This window comes from Salvia splendens, chromosome 21 (assembly GCF_004379255.2).
Source record: "Salvia splendens isolate huo1 chromosome 21, SspV2, whole genome shotgun sequence".
NCBI classification, from domain to species: domain Eukaryota; kingdom Viridiplantae; phylum Streptophyta; class Magnoliopsida; order Lamiales; family Lamiaceae; genus Salvia; species Salvia splendens.
Window position 1 is genome coordinate 2,141,510 of NC_056052.1, and position 16,559 is coordinate 2,158,068.

General features: G+C 39.1%; 2 protein-coding genes across 3 annotated transcripts; both read right to left on the reverse strand.

The window, feature by feature from the left end:
- Positions 1–2,039: 2,039 nt before the first annotated feature.
- On the reverse strand, positions 2,040–4,542 carry LOC121785154 (heat shock cognate 70 kDa protein-like). Of its 2 annotated transcripts, none has more exons than XM_042183529.1 (3): positions 4,385–4,542; positions 4,004–4,246; positions 2,040–3,783 (listed from the first exon to the last, which is right to left on the reverse strand). In XM_042183529.1, the coding sequence occupies exons 2-3, from the start codon at positions 4,215–4,217 to the stop codon at positions 2,141–2,143; spliced, it is 1,857 nt and encodes a 618-aa protein (XP_042039463.1). In that variant the 5' UTR covers positions 4,218–4,246; positions 4,385–4,542; the 3' UTR covers positions 2,040–2,140. The 2 variants fall into 2 exon arrangements, with proteins under 2 accessions (XP_042039463.1, XP_042039464.1); XM_042183530.1 differs by lacking the exon at positions 4,385–4,542 and adding an exon at positions 4,343–4,372.
- A 4,463-nt stretch (positions 4,543–9,005) lies between these two features.
- LOC121783228 lies at positions 9,006–15,918 on the reverse strand. The gene is made up of 23 exons (XM_042181239.1): positions 15,899–15,918; positions 15,296–15,379; positions 14,892–15,196; positions 14,489–14,634; positions 14,318–14,374; positions 14,026–14,160; positions 13,516–13,634; positions 13,094–13,408; positions 12,869–12,956; positions 12,675–12,780; positions 12,457–12,567; positions 12,197–12,360; positions 11,981–12,101; positions 11,656–11,880; positions 11,385–11,575; positions 11,038–11,205; positions 10,858–10,963; positions 10,635–10,772; positions 10,354–10,518; positions 10,066–10,266; positions 9,753–9,947; positions 9,601–9,672; positions 9,006–9,482 (listed from the first exon to the last, which is right to left on the reverse strand). Exons 2-23 carry the CDS (start codon positions 15,369–15,371, stop codon positions 9,333–9,335), a joined length of 3,354 nt encoding a protein of 1,117 aa, XP_042037173.1. The 5' UTR covers positions 15,372–15,379; positions 15,899–15,918; the 3' UTR covers positions 9,006–9,332.
- Between the last annotated feature and the right edge of the window lie 641 nt (positions 15,919–16,559).

Genomic DNA, 16,559 nt, shown 5'->3' on the forward strand with positions numbered 1-16,559 from the left:
TATTTTAAGATTATACAAGGAATGCTATTTTAATAATTTCTTGAATAATTGGGCTCAAAGTTTTCTCTAGTGAAGTTAGGTCTTTGAACTAGTAACACACGGAGTATATTGGTTCAAATGTGTTATTATTATTATTATTATTATTATTATTATTATTATTATTATTATTATTATTATTATTATCCCAGCAAGTGATTACTTAGTACAAAATTTAGAGGTATATTTAACTACACCCATTTTAAATTGTATTAGTCCCAAATTAAATTAAAATTTTCCAAATCAGTCATAACTAAAATAGTGAGTGTCACAATGAATGAAAAAGATAATAATGGACTGTCAAAAGTTAATGCCAACAAAAATAGGATTAGTTATATGCTATCACTATTTTTTCATGAACAAGCCATTTTACCTTTTAATAAACCTTCATTCATTCTTGTGGAGTACAATAAATCGCAAAGGGTGAATTTAATCATTCAAATATATAAGTATAATATCATTATATTTTAGTGTCGATTAGTGTATTTCCTTAAACAAAAGGATTTGCACCAGCTATATTTTCAAAAAATTAAAAATTCTGGTACCTTTAAAGACTTAAAATTCATGTCCTAAATTTCTTTTACACCCTTTTCGCTATTATTTTAAAATTTTCATATAGAATATATGTCAAAAACGTTTCAAATCCCAGAAATAAATGTATTTAACGTTAGGTTAATTAGAGAGTATGCTGGGCACGGACATGATGAATTTATATGTTACGTTTGAAAATGGAAAAATAGCTTCAACGTCTGAACTTAAATAACCTTCAAAATGTAGCGACACCAAATTAGGTTTGTAATCGATCAATTTTCTTGTGATTGTACTTGACAATTAATCTAATGAATTCGAATTGTATATTTGTGAAAAACGTATAACAATTTTATTTAAATACGAATTGTTTGATTAGCTTACAATTCTAGTGGCGCGGTAAGAGTATCTCAAAGGAGAAAAGGTATATATAAAAGATATATCATATATTTACCTTCTAAAAAAAGTGAAATATACACTTCTAAGAAGTAACATATTCCAAAGCAAAAAAGTATATAGAAAGGTAAATTATTTCTTTTAAATAAAATAATAATATAAAATACATAAAATGTAATACCTTCTCAAATAGTTTTCCCCTTGGAGAATGGTTTTTCGTGAAAAGAAGGTAAATATGGTAGTTATAAAATTTTACCTCTTCAATGATGGAGAGGTAAATATACCTCTTCAATATGGGAAAATGTATAATATCTTCTCAAATACCTCTGCCTTTAGAGAATAATTTTCATAAAAAAAGGTAAATATAAAAGTTATATTAGTTTAGCTCTTCATTTACCTTTTCCGGAGATGCTTTAAGGCCTGTGGTAAGTATGACTTCAATTTGAAATTTTGGTTTTCAAAAATGGTGAAAACGTTAGTTTTGTTTATAGTGAGAATTGCCAATTGTTACATAACGTCATAATTCTAAATTATGTATAAAAACAGTGTTACCTAAGATTCATATCCTTGATTTTGTAGAATTTTAATTATATACGTTTTTTTGTCTTTTCTTGTCAATAAATATGACCTTGTTTGATTATAATTTCTTTTTTGAAATATACATATATGTGTATAGTGGATGCATTACTAGACATCTATATAATGTTTACCTGAGTGAGCTACTAAGACCCACGAACATAATTACAAAGACATCTAATTAAATAGGAATATTAGTATATTCAAATAAAAAACCATTACATATCACACGCTCCTTAATGATCATTTTAATGGCAATGAAAGCGTGTGTTTTTAATTAGACAACTACATAAAATACCTACATATATAGTAGTTAGTTATTACACTTGTAGAGTTTAATACGTGTAATGCCAACGTTATTATATAGTGTTTGAATAGTGGAGTAGTGTTTTTCAAGCAACGCAAATAGCCGAAATTATTATAGGACTAAAATTCCACAAAAAAACGTGTGCTTTTCGCTGTTTCGTCCACAATTGTAAGGAAAATTATGTGATGCACTCAAGTCCCTTAAAAATGCTTTAATTTCATACTTCCACACCAGTCTAGTCTTGGAATCAACACGACTTGTATTTGAAGGATCTAAAACATAAATTTCAACAACAAATCACACATCTTGATTCATGTTGAGGATGATGGGATCGAAAACAGTCTGGAGCTCCTTCATCTTGCCTTTAAAGTCATCAACCTCCGCATGTTCGTTGAAGATCAACCACTGTACAAAAGACTTGAACGCATCCTCCATACTCTCCTTGTCTGCTGCTGTGAGGTTCGCTGCACTTCTAATAGCGTTCCTCATGTTGTACGCGTAGTGCTCCACAGCATACCGCGCCTCAACCTTCTTCTTGTGTTTCTCATCCTCCAACCTATACTTCTCCGCATCCCCAACCATCCTCTCGATTTCTTCCCTACACAGCCTGCCCTTGTGGTTGGTGATAGTGATGCCGTTCTTCACTCCACTCCCTGTGTCCTCCGCTGACACATTCATGATACCATTCTCATCGATGTCGAACCACACTTTGATATTAGGAACACATTTGGGTGCCTTGGGAATGCCTTGCAGTATGAATTCGCCTAGCAGATTGTTGTCTGTTGCCTTGCTTCTTTCGCCCTCATAGACCTCAAACCTCACTATCGTCTGATTGTCACGTGCCGTGGTAAAACCCTTTTCCCGCCTTATCGGGATACATGTATTTCTCGGAATAACTACATCCATCACATCTCCAATAGTTAGAACACCAAGAGACAGAGGAGTAACATCCAAAAGAACCACATTCTGCACTTTCACATTCCCCTCATTACTCAACTTGGCAGCTAGCACTGCAGCACCATACGCCACAGCTTCGTCTGGATTAATCGTTTTACGCACCTCCTTCCCACCTAACAACTCCTGCAACAGCTGCTGCACCTTGGGAATCCTGCTCGACCCGCCCACAAGCACCACCTCACTCACGCTGCTCTTCTCCATCTTCGCATCGCTCAGACATTTCTCAACCAGCTCCATGCACTTGTCGAATAAATCCATGTTAAGGTCTTCGAATTTAGCACGACTAGCAGTGAAAAACAGATCAATCCCCTCACACAACGACTCAATCTCGATTGGGGTTTCAAATGTGGAGGAAAGTACCCTCTTTGCCCTTTCACAAGCGGTCCTCAATCTCCTAACAGCTTTTGGATTCCCGCTAATATCCTTACCCTTCCTGATTTTGAACTCTTTCATGAAATAATTCACCATCCTGTTGTCCATGTCCTGGCCTCCAAGATGAGTATCGCCGGTAATAGCCTTCACTTCAATGACATTTGACTCAATTGTGGCGACTGTAACATCAAATGTGCCACCACCAAGGTCGAAAAAGAGCACATTCTTTGCAACAGAGCTATTAGCTCCTTTATCCAGCCCGTAAGCAATGGCTGCAGCGGTAGGTTCATTGATGATCCTCATAACATTGAGACCGGCAATGGCTCCAGCAGCCTTGGTGGCCTGACGCTGAGAGTCGTTGAAATAAGCAGGCACGGTGACAACAGCATCCGAGACAGATGATCCAAGATATGCCTCAGCGATGTCCTTCATCTTGGTAAGCACCATTGAGGAGATCTCCTCAGCAGAAAACTGTTTCTCCTCCCCTCTGTAGGTTACCGAGATCATAGGCTTGTCGTCATCAGCGCCAGGAACGACCTTAAACGGCCAATAATTCAGGTCACTCTGAACCGTTGGATCACTGAATTTGCGACCTATCAACCTCTTTGCATCTATGTAAGAAATAACTTCAATTAGTAGCCCTATAGAAACTACACACTAGACGATACACAAAACCTACAAAATAAAATTATGCAGAATCAATTTACTACAAATAAACTTTGATAGTAAAAATTCTAACTGAGACAATTATTTATCTTTGTCACACATAGAACAACAAATACAACATGGCAGGAAAACAGGAAAAATAAAAGAATGAAAATTACAAACTACCGTAAACAGTGTTGATGGGATTATTAGCAACTTGATTCTTAGCAGCATCGCCGATAAGTCGATGGGAGTCGGTAAAAGCCACATAAGACGGCGTGGTGCGGTTGCCCTGATCGTTGGGTATAATCTCAATGCGGTCGTGCTGCCATGCCGCCACACACGAATACGTCGTCCCTAAATCGATCCCAATTGCCCGTCCTTTCCCCTTTCCCTCCATTAATGTGCTAGCAACAAGCAGCTCTGCAACTATTAATTAGAAAACAAAAATATCAGAACAAAATGATTCTCAAAATCATGAAGATTTCACCAAGGAACTGAAAATGCACTACTAGTCTACTGCACCTAAAGAAGTGTGTTTTAGCAAGAGGAAAACGAAACGCCTACCTTGAAAGGAAGACCTAGTCTGAAATATGTATAGTTTTGTGCTTTTCTTAATGATTAAGCTAAAAATCACAAAAATAAAAGAAGCTTCGTGACAGTGGGCGACGGGGATGGATCCTCTGCTGTGGAGGAGGTACAGCAGAGTGCATTAAAAACGATGTCGTCCATCTCCTTAATTCTCCCTAACCCCTTTAATCCCTTCATTTGTTTATTTTTTTTTGTCGTCAAAACATTATCTTTTTTTTCCGTTTCCTTTTTTCCTTTGACTTAATTTTCTATTCCCTTTAGTGATGCACTTCCATATAATTTATTCCAACTTTAGTTATTATTTAAATAAAAAGGTTATTCTTGCGTCAAATTCCTTTTAATTTCCTTAGCCAAACATGTCGGTTCTTAGCACGGAAGACTTCTTTTTTATTTTATTTATCTATGTCTTGTGTAACACTTCCACATAATTTTTTCGAATTTAATTAGATATAATGTAGAAGGATACATGACAAATTTTTTTTATTTAAATAAGCTTTATAATTTATAAAAGCTTCCATGCGCAAATATAAGAATTTTCATTTTGATAATATTCTATACTTCTTCCCTCCGTCCCCAAAGAATATGCACTTTGGCTTCGACACAAATTTTAATGCAAAATTGGTAAAGTAAGAGAGAAAAAATAAATAAAATATTATTAGTGGAGAATGAGTTTCATCTCATTAGAGAGAAACGGGTTTTCAAAATTAAAAAGGTGCATATTATTGTAGGACGAACTAAAAATAAAAGAGTGCATATTCTTATTGGACGGATATAGTATTTTTCATACTCATTGTGTAGAAAGCTTTACTAAAGTCCATCTTATTGTTTTGCCTTTATGTACTTCTACAATACTACTCTCTCCGTCCGTCATTAAATGTTCCATTTTTTCATTTTCGTCCGTCCGCCAATAAATGTCTCATTTCACTTTTACGTTTTTTGGTAAGTGATATATTCCACTAGCTCATTCCACTCACATTCTATTATAAAACCAATATAAAAGTAGGCTCCACATTCCACTTTATTTTTCTACCCACCTCGATTTATAAAGCTAAACAATTTCTTAAAACTTGTGACGGTCATATATGAGACATTTATTCATGGACGGAGGGAGAACTTGTATAAAATATTATGAAAATTCCGTGAGAAAAATAAAAATTATAAATAATCCCTTTAAATGCATATCATTAAAAATATTTCTTTACGTTTTTGTTTTAGAAGTAAAGAAAAGCATCATGAAAATTTTAAACTTTTAATTAACCTTTTTAAATGTGAAGAATACTAAAAATAAAATAGTTTAAACACACGATGACAATGTAATCCAGTAAAAAAATTTGAACTTTTAATGAATCCTTTTCCAAATATAGAGTACAAATATAATAGTATTAAAATGGTTTGGCAATCATGTATAAGCAATGAAAAAATAAATGAAACGGAAATGAGGGTAACAGACTAAAGGAAAAAGGAGTTAGGGAATTAAGGGGGACGACGTCGTTTTGGTGCACAGCATCCATTGCTGTGCTCCCTCCACAGAGGATCCATCCCCCACAATTTGTGCTTTTCTTAATGATGTAGCTAAAAATCACAAAAATAAAAGAAGCTTTGTGACAGTGGGCGACAGACTGACAGTAAAGCAGTAGCAGTAGACTCCCTATTTGCACATTATTAGCTTCAATACTCATTCCGCCATCCATAATAGGAATAGTCTAGCAACCCAGCCATAACCTAACCACAAACTCCTCCTACCACGTCATAAACACTAAAAATCCTCCTACCACATCATCAAAACAAACAAATAGCTCAGCCATAGTCCAGCCATAGCCTAGCCACATCACTAGCCACATCACTAATAACAATTATATAAAAATGAAATAATTAACAATCACACAATATATGGAATTTAATTTACGAGACATATACGGGAAACATTAATAATACTATTAAAATTTTAAAAAGTACAATAATTTAAAAAAGTACAATAATTTTAAAAAATTACAATAATTAAAAAAAAGTACAATAATTCACTCCTCGTCTCCGTCGTCGTCTCCTCCGTCGCTGTCGCCACCATCGCCTCCGCCTCCGTCGCCACCATCGCCTCCGCCTCCGTCACCACCGTCGCCGCCGCCTCCAAATCCTCCTGCATGCTCAAGAGCAATGTTTGAAGCAAACTCTTCTTCATGTGGTCCACCGCCGCCCGCCATTCGGCCATCGTCTTGACCATCTGATTGCGCGTTTGTTGACGCGCGAAGAATTTGAGATCCGCTGTGGATTGGCCAAGGGGGATGCCGACTGGACCTCCTGTGAACCCCCGGCTGCCCCCCCACCTCCCGTTGAGCCTGCTTGTGCCCAACCGGGCGAGTTCGGCGAGCGAACGAACGAGGGGCGGGACCTCCTGGGCCGTCTCGGGGAGGTCGTGGGAACCACCGCTGCTGCCGCTGTAATCACCGGTATAGTTCAGTCGTTGCTTCTTCGGCCAGCCAGCGTCGACACCTACTCGGAACTTTTAGGAGTCGTTCAACACAAGATAGCAGTTCCAGTAGGTGAAGTCCTTATACAACCCGGGCTGGGGGAAGACTTTCTCCGCTATCCTCCTGCAGTCTTCCTCCGTTTGACCACTGCTCTGCATGCGGAGGGTGTTGGCGTACAAGCCAGAAAATCGGGAGACGGCAGCCCTGATTCGGTCCCCGTTGCATCGCCTCCCCTCCGGGCAAAATCTCTGGTAAGCTGCTGCTATCTTGCCCCACAAGTTGACGATCCTCTGGTTGTTAGAAACGAGAGGATCGTCTCAAACACTCACCCACGCCTTGGACAGCGCGACGTTCTCCGCATCCGTCCACCTTCTCCGTACCGAGCCGTTGTCCTCACCCGACTGCGACGACTCCCTGACCTTCTTCCCCTTGCCCTTCTTCTTTAGGGCGCCACGACCCTGCACTGCTCCCCCCGTTGGGGTCGATGTGTGCGAAGAAACAGTCGAAAAATCAAAACTGGGGCGATAGACGTCCCCCTCCCCCCGGCGTCCCCTGCGTCGCCGGTACCCCCCCTGTCGGGGGCTGCATCGCCGTCCCCCCTCCCCCCCCCCCCCCCCCCCCCCGCGGCATCATCTGCATCCCGGGCACCCCCCCCCGACATCATCTGCATACCGGGTTGCATCCCCGGTACCCCTTGCCACGCCGGCATACTCCCCCCAACTGCCATCCCGGGCATATTCCCCCCGGCTGCCATCCCGGGCATCATCCTCTACCACGGGTACATGTTGTAGTACCTTGGCATCGGACCCCATCCACCTCCCACGGGGACCAAGGGAGTTTGAGCCCCGCTCGTCACTGGAGTGCCTTCGTTGGTGTTCTCCATTTCTCGGTATTGATCTTGTACAGAAAGTAAGATAGAGAGAGTACTCGTTAAAACAAGTGGTGCGAATGAAAATGACGTGCAAACCGCGTATATATAGTGTTACAAAATTTAAAAAAAAATCAAAAAATCCGCTCGGCTGTGCGCTAGGCGATCCGGGCGCTACAATAGCGCCGAGCGGATTGCCCAGCGCACCCCCTAGCGCCGCGGAACCGCCGAGCGCTCAGCGGTTTTGACTTCCGAAATCCGCTGGGCGGTTGCAATGGACCGCCTAGCGCCGGCGCTCGGCTAGGCGGTGCGCTAGGCGCCATTGCGGATGGCCTTATGCTTTTAACTACTACATTAATACGCTCCAAATTAATACATTATTAATATTAATTACGCTCCAAATTCACAAATTAATAACCTTAATTTTGACACTAACCAAAACCAGACAATCATGGCAGGACGGTGCCGTTACAGTAGTCGGCAAAAGAGTCAAACTCCACCTCATTTTCACGTTACTACCCACGATTTCAATTACCTTTTCTTCACAAAGTTTAAATCTATTAAAAATAAAGTATATATAAGTCAGGAACAGCCAGAAAAGGACTGGATTCTTGAAAATAAAACAAAAGGCAATTTTTTTATATTTTGGTAGTACATGATTGTGGGCTAGTTTCATTGATTTGTAAGCTTCCCTTGTCAATTGATACGGTAATTGTGGAAATAAGCAGATGATTTTCTTTTTAATCATCAGTCTCTTTTACTAGATTTGTACAATGTAAGTGAGCTTAATCGTGCTGCTCCATATTTGATTACTTATGGCAACTTTTAATAAAGAGGGATCTTGAAATCTTTTATATTTATTGTGATATCGTTGCTGCATTGTCTCCAATTTAGTTAAATTTTTTGTGGGAATTTTGGTTTCTGATTTTCTTGGAAAAAAGGTTTAGCTTTTAGAGCTAGAGTGTAAAATAGCTGCTGATTTTCTGAAATCTTTTATATTTATTGTGATATCGTTGCTGCATTGTCTTCCATTTCTTAATTTGATATATATTTTATCATTATGATAAAACTAGTTTGTATCCCCTTATTATTCACTAAAAATACTTGATTTTAATTGGATTATTTATTCATGTTTATAATGTTACCACTATTATTATTCGAATGGACTATTCAGAAACCCCTTAAATGTTATAGTTTCATACTTTCACGCCAGTCAAAGTCTTGGAATCAACAGAATTTGTATTTGAATGATCTAAAACATAAATTTCAACAACAAATAACACATCTATCTCTGTTGATATTTCAAAATGAATTAGAATATTACTACCCATTTCTTTACATTGAACAAAATTATCATACAAAAAAGAACCTCAAAAATAGAATTGTGGCCAAAATCCATATTAGATACAAAAAACTATGAAGCCATACAAATTGGCCTTTACTATATTTACTCTTCCATTCAAAATTACTACTAGCTCATACCATCCCCTTCCCCGAGATCGTTCCCCTTACATCCCATATCCCGTCCCGAAAAAACTAGGCGCACCTGTGTTCTCCAATCGAGCACCACGGCTCTTTGCAGCACCTTCCTCTAGAACAAGTAGTTGTCCTTGTGATTTTGGGCATCTTTACATAGCATGGATCGCACTTCCATGATACGCTGTGGGGGCTCGAGGTCTTTCTCCTGCAGCGCGTTGCCAAGCAACTGCTGCATCTGGGAAGCAAACGTGTCGTCCAAAACCTGAAAACACAACCACCGAGCAACATTACAAACAAAAAAAAGCACGGTTCTTGAAATGTATCGAATTGGGTGAAAAGATAACGACTCGGTAGCATATATAACGATTGGTTAGACTTACAGAAACTGCGACTCGTGAAGCTTTATACCAAGATTTGTTCTCTTTTCTGTCTGCCAACAACTTTAGGATATCCTGTGCATACAAACAAGATTGAGATCAGTAGCCAGTAATACAATGCCTGATGAATCTATCTGCTTTGATGCGCTTCCAACCTGGCCGGTGTGGTCCCAGAAACCTCGACAGATATTGATGAAAACTGGAGTGTCAAATACGGAGTGCAACTGATCAATGGTACTGGCAACCAATTCCTTCAAAGGTTGCATTCTCTGCCGTAGATCAGATTCAATCACGTGATCTTTCGCTTCTTGGATTATCTTCTTGAGCTTTGTTGCATTATGTAGATTCATCTGCGCGACAAGGAATTCAATCTCAGTAGGGCGTAAGCAAAAACTAGGAAATACGATTCGAACTGGAATATTTCCAATCAAAAGAAGCATATGTTCTGAAATGCATTGACATACTCACATTTTCAACGAGTTTATCGACGACTGCTTGCACATAAGCTCTAAATTTCGATCTAATCATCACTGTCACCTCGCTGAGACAATCTCCCGGTGCCATATTTCCGCTTTCGGGAATGCAAGAACCCCAAGACTTCACCTGCGCTTCTATCTGGGGACGTAGCACATCGAGCAACCTTTTCATCGAATTCAGCACCACTCCTAACTGAAAATACAGAAAATCAGAATTAGCTTCGATAACGACATGGGAAGACTTCAAATTACTACAAATTGAAGTAGAATCGCGTCGTACGTCACTGGTGACATTGTAAGGACCGCCATGTCCCTTTGCGAATTTCTGGACATATTTGAGACCCAATTTAATCGGCAGCATTGTGTTCTCCCTCAGTGGAGATAAAACTTCGACATACTGCTTCTCCAAGCTCTCAACAACGGCCTTCTCAACCTCTGCTATGGCCTTTTCATACACAAAGCAGTGCGTAAGATGAAAGAACAAAGTCACTTGGAAGAACTAATCATCAGAATATAGGTAAGAGCGTGTGTGCTAGTTCAGATTGTTAAACTCGAACGTACATTTTCCAATGTAAAAGTGTACTCCGGCCATCGACTGATTATGACATCATACTCGGAAAGCGTCCCTTTTATCCTCTCATAGATGTCATCAACGAAAGAAGTTGTAGAGTGCTGTGTTGGTAGGCTCGAAAATTTTACCTGTCAAGCAATAAACGTTCAATGCCCATGTCCGGCTAATTGGAGCGCCAAATTAATGGTGCATCAAGATTTAACAGTAATATACCTTGTCAAATTTGCAAAATTCAAGCAAAGCGAGACGCTTCTCTTGGATCCAACGGGTTATATGCAAGTGAAACAAATCTTTAGCGTCAAACCCACCTCTAACAGGACTGCAAGAAAGAGGATACACAATAAACGTAAATTGATAGCTCAAGGCTAGTAAAGACTAGTGTTTATCCAGTACCTGATATTCCATAAGGCAAGATCCCTTTGAAAATCGGAAGTAGCCATGACAAGTTCGACAACGGGTGGTGTTGGTCCTGCAGGCGGACATGCAACGAGGAATGCCTTTAACCTACTGAAGAGCTCTGTGCTGTATATGGATGACGAAAGGTTCGGAAGATCAACAAAACTGCATAAACCACAAGAAAACCACAAGAAACTGATTGTGTAAGAATTGGTAGTCACAGATATCTTTCAACACTTGAGCAAGATATGAGATGAATATCGAGAGATGAATTTGAACCAGCGTCTTTTTTGTAGAATAAAACCTTAAACGAATCCCTTCTACAAAACAAATGGATAATTTACCTGGGAAGAAGATCCTGCTCGTGGATTTGAATATCAGTCAGAATCTCGTTTCTGACATTCCAACAAAGTGATTTCATTTTCCTATAAGCAGTAGATAAAGCCAACGGATCCATCAATATATTATCTGTACTGCTCGAAACGAACTCATCTGTTTCTGACAAATGCCTTCTAGACCTCTTCTTGGCAGCATTCTGCGTAATGAATTTCTCAACTAAATTAGGGGAAGAAGTTCGCTGAGAGAAAAAGTGTCAAGCTTGAGAAACGTTCCTACCTGAAAATATCGACATAACTTCGACTGTGCCTCAGGAGAAAGTATATCGTGCAAAAGCTTGTAAAGTTTCAAAGCAGGTGTCAGAGCAGGTGCCGCAACTCCAGTAGAAGGTCCAAACACTTCTGCTATGCCCGAGGGTGACGACTCATCAAGTGACTTATAACTCTCGAAAAGCAATGTAAGCATCTCCTCAACTTCCTCAGAGACTTCTCCCAAAATACGACCCTAGTAATTGAAGTGAATACATACAAGTACACAAAATTAGAAGCTAGCTAGATAAATTTACACGATCAACCTTAAGGAAGCTTACGCACGATCAAACTACCTCTTGGTGACTCAGCGTTTTCTTACTTTTGCCTTCGATTACCACAGGTAGCAGCAACTCATGCACCAAATTTAGACAGTCGGCAGTTGGTGTGGCGACATCCATAACGTATGAAAGATATCTGGTGGACCATAATTAAGTGAATCACATAAATTAACGGAAGTAATGGAAACAAGTCATTCCATTTGATACACCATAGAACTCAAATTGTGGTACCTAAGTTTTGTGTATGCATCGGAAACTCCAAAATAAGCGGCAAACTCATTGACCAGCCACTTCCACGATCCGTTCAGCAGTAAGTTCCTTTGCTGAAACTGTTGGACTTTCATTGCAGTCTCCAACACACAGTCATACGCAATGGTCTCCGCAACAGATGTACACTTTAACATAAAAAAATCAAACTTAATGAAGTTACAAAAAACAAAAATCTTTAGGTTTGCTATTGACTATCATCTACGATACAACAAGAGACGTACCTTGTGACTGTTTTCATCTAGTGTAGTTGAGTAATTAATGCTAAACTGTATTTTCCCTACTTGCTCGTGCTCTGGCTCACTATATATATAACATGACCGAAGCTTCTCCCCCTATTTTAAGTTCATTCAGAAAACTCAATTAGTTCAATCATTGCAACAAAAACATGCCTTTATAATATTAAAAATCAAAGTGATGACCCAGAAGTCATTCTCCATACCGATTCATCAACAATATCAGCCACCTGAAGTACAGCATTACCGCAATATTTTCCCTTTTTATCGTGGACTTCGATTATCAGATCATCCCCAAGTCCATCTGGCAAGCTGTACGCAGTACCAGGACAATTCTCTTAACCATGCATCGAATGTTAAAGAATAATAACGGATAAAGTAAAAACAAGAATGCACGTACAATACACGAGTTTCACCAGATCCCGGCTGCATTCGCACTGCATCCTCTTCAGGAGAACTTTTCAATTTCAACAAACAGGTGTACGATTCTGTAATGAATAAATATGTGTATAAATAAACGTATAGCGAATGCAAATCCAACTAAAACTACAAAATTTGAATGTATAGCATCTCGTCAAAAAGAAGAAACTCAGTAAGACGAAGAGTTCTACCAGGAGAAACATACCTTCCACCACTTCGTGAGATGTCGAACTGCTCCTCCACGCACCATATCCAACTTTGATTAGCACAGGCACTTCTTTTAGACACTGACGAGTTCCAACAACAATATACGTCATACTTTGCTGCAACTTAGAACCGCTAATGCGCATCACCGGGGTTACACGTTCTCTTTGTAAGGCTTTTCTCTCAGCAGAGAGGACAGTCTTCATGTTCGACAATCGAAGTTGAAGGGAATCCAACTTCACCATAGATGACGACTTCAGAGATGATGCAAACGCACAGCCAGTAGGTGCATCCAGCCCCATTCTCACTCTACGCACTGCAAAATGACCAGTTTTACAAAGATATGATGCACCTCCCACCTATATGTATTCTAAAGCTCAATTGCTCAAAGGAATTTTCCTATGAGAACATGTAGATACGGACCTTGAATTTTAATCTTGCCAATGGTTTTTTTGGCCTTCACAGAAGCTCCTTCACTAACAAGCTCTGTGTTCTGTTTTTTCATAAGTTCGTCCTCTGACTGCAACAATATGTTTCTCAACCTATGAATGGAAGAGAAGTAAATGACATGCCACAAGAGCAAGTATAACAATTCAAGAAAGCATATCATATTTTCCCCCGAAAATTGGAGAATTTTATGAGCTTAGGCTTTTTATAAACAGGATTAGACCAGTAGCTTCCGTCATCGAAGATGTTCTTTCCTTAGCTATTCTTATATTACAAAATGACCAGAAATATGAGTTCGAAACAAATATGTGTAACTCGGGGCTCTCTTTGGTGATCTGATTCCACATGTAATTATATTTGTACGAATTTAATGACAAATACATAATATATCTGAAGGAGATAAAAAACTACTGCATAGAAACATCTTCCAAACGTAAATTACAACCAACGACGAAAATAAAAGAGAAGGGCGATAAGAGAAATTACCCGAATGCATCCCTCAGCAATGCACATTCATTTTCCAAAAATGCAGGAGCTTCCATGCAGCCCTTGGACCAGGAGTTAAGACAGAGCCTTACACATGCATCATAGGAGAGAACACCGTACCAGTAACCTAGCCCACTGCAGTAGATCAACAGTATTTCATAGGATCAATACCAGCCTCCCAGGTGCTTTGTAACTCGTAAGAAATTCAAACAAGGATCACAAGGCTAAGCTACACGACCACAATTATATCAAAGAGACATTGAATTAATAGCGAGAATAGTAGTTAGTTTACCTTGCATGAAATGTAGGATATTTAGAAGGTAAAGGATGAGAGGGAACTGCAGAAGCCCTGCAAAATACCAAAAATAAAATTGAGTAATTGACACAAGTATAATCTATAAGTCAGTAAGTTGTGAGTTGAACCGGGACAGAAAAATGGTCTATAAATTGCAAAACTTAATACCTTACTGATGCTTCAGCAGTATTAGCTTCAGTAGCACCTGATGTTCTTAAGGAAGGTTTAGCATCAGCCCGAGAATCCCGAACTTGATTGATATGCGAAGAGCCATTGAACGGAGGAGCACTGGGGATACCGCCATCAGTCTTATTCTGCATTAAGGACATTGCAGAACCACTACTAATATGAGAAACTCGACAATAACAAGAGCAGATCAACAGTAAAAATTGAAGTCAATAAAATGAAATAGGCTATTAGCAAGCAGCTATAAATAATTCGGGTTCAGCTATGGTGAAGGGGTGCCTAGTGGCTAGCGCCTTCACAACGCCATCAGAATAGGATCTCAGAATATGGAACGTAGACTGCAATTATACTTAAGCACACATGAATGCAAGCTCAAAGTCCTAACCTCTCTCGAAGTCTCCACATATGTCCGCGAATTGATGCCAGAGAAATTGGTGGCCACCTTAAATTTTTTCTTAAGCACAGTTCCCCTTTTATGCCTAGGTGGTGGAATAGAACTCGTTTCCGAGCAAACTGATGATTCATCATCCTCACCAAAACCACGATGTGTAGTTGAATATCCACCACCTCGCCCTCCCTGTCGATCTAAAAAGTTCCCAATCCCACTAGCATAACCACCGCGTCCGCCATTGGGGAGTTTACCATCCTGTGGAGACGCTTCAGGGGAATAATGAGCTCCATAGCACTCCCCTTCAGAATCAGACCAAGTATCCATATCAGACTCCGATACGTTAGAAGTCACCCCCGTATGCATGTACCCACTCCGAAATCTAGAAACAGACGGCATACCAGAGCTGAGCCCGGCTCGGTACCTCAATCCCACAACTGGATCAGACTGCTTTCTCTGATTCGACATCATAGACATGCTTCCCCCTTAAATACAACATTAAAATCCCTACATCAGTTCTTCACATCAAAAATTCACACAGAAAACACAGCTTTCAGAAGCATAGGTGCAAGAGAAACGATTCCTAAACGCATACAGCATTGCATCCATAGTGAAAAGTGCAAGAAAAAAACAGAATTTGGGGAAAAAATTACTCATAAAGTAAACCTAACAAATGTAAATACATTAGCAAACACACAAAAACCCACAAAAGAAAAACCTTAGCTTTCCCAATCAAACACAATCGTGAGCCTAAACATACCAAATTCTGGAGAAAACTTGGCCTTGAAGGCAGAGTGTTTTCAGCAGCTATTTTACACTCTAGCTCTAAAAGCTAAACCTTTTTTCCAAGAAAATCAGAAACCAAAATTCCCACAAAAAATTTAACTAAATTGGAGACAATGCAGCAACGATATCACAATAAATATAAAAGATTTCAAGATCCCTCTTTATTAAAAGTTGCCATAAGTAATCAAATATGGAGCAGCACGATTAAGCTCACTTACATTGTACAAATCTAGTAAAAGAGACTGATAATTAAAAAGAAAATCCTCTGCTTATTTCCACAATTACCGTATCAATTGACAAGGGAAGCTTACAAATCAATGAAACTAGCCCACAATCATGTACCAAAATATTAAAAATATTGCCTTTTGTTTTATTTTCAAGAATCCAGCCCTTTTCTGGCTGTTCCTGACTTATATATACTTTATTTTTAATAGATTTAAAACATTGTGAAGAAAAGGTAATAGAAATTAAGATTACAGTATAGTCAAGATTATAACCTTCTCCTTAGAAATCTGGCTAAATTGAAAAAAGGGTAAGTAATCGTGGGTAGTAACGTGAAAATGAGGTGGAGTTTGACTCTTTCGCCGACTACTGTAACGGCACCGTCCTGCCAAGATTGTCTGGTTTTAGTTAGTGTCAAAATTAAGGTTATTAATTTGTGAATTTGGAGCGTAATTAATATTAATAATTTATTAATTTGGAGCGTATTAATGTAGTAGTTAAAAGCATAATGAGTGTTGTGTTGGAGCTAATGTGGAAATAGGGAGGCTACTGCCACTGCTTTACTGTCAGTCTGTCGCCCACTGTCACAAAGCTTCTTTTATTTTTGTGATTTTTAGCTTAATCATTAAGAAAAGCACAAATTGTGTGATAAAATAC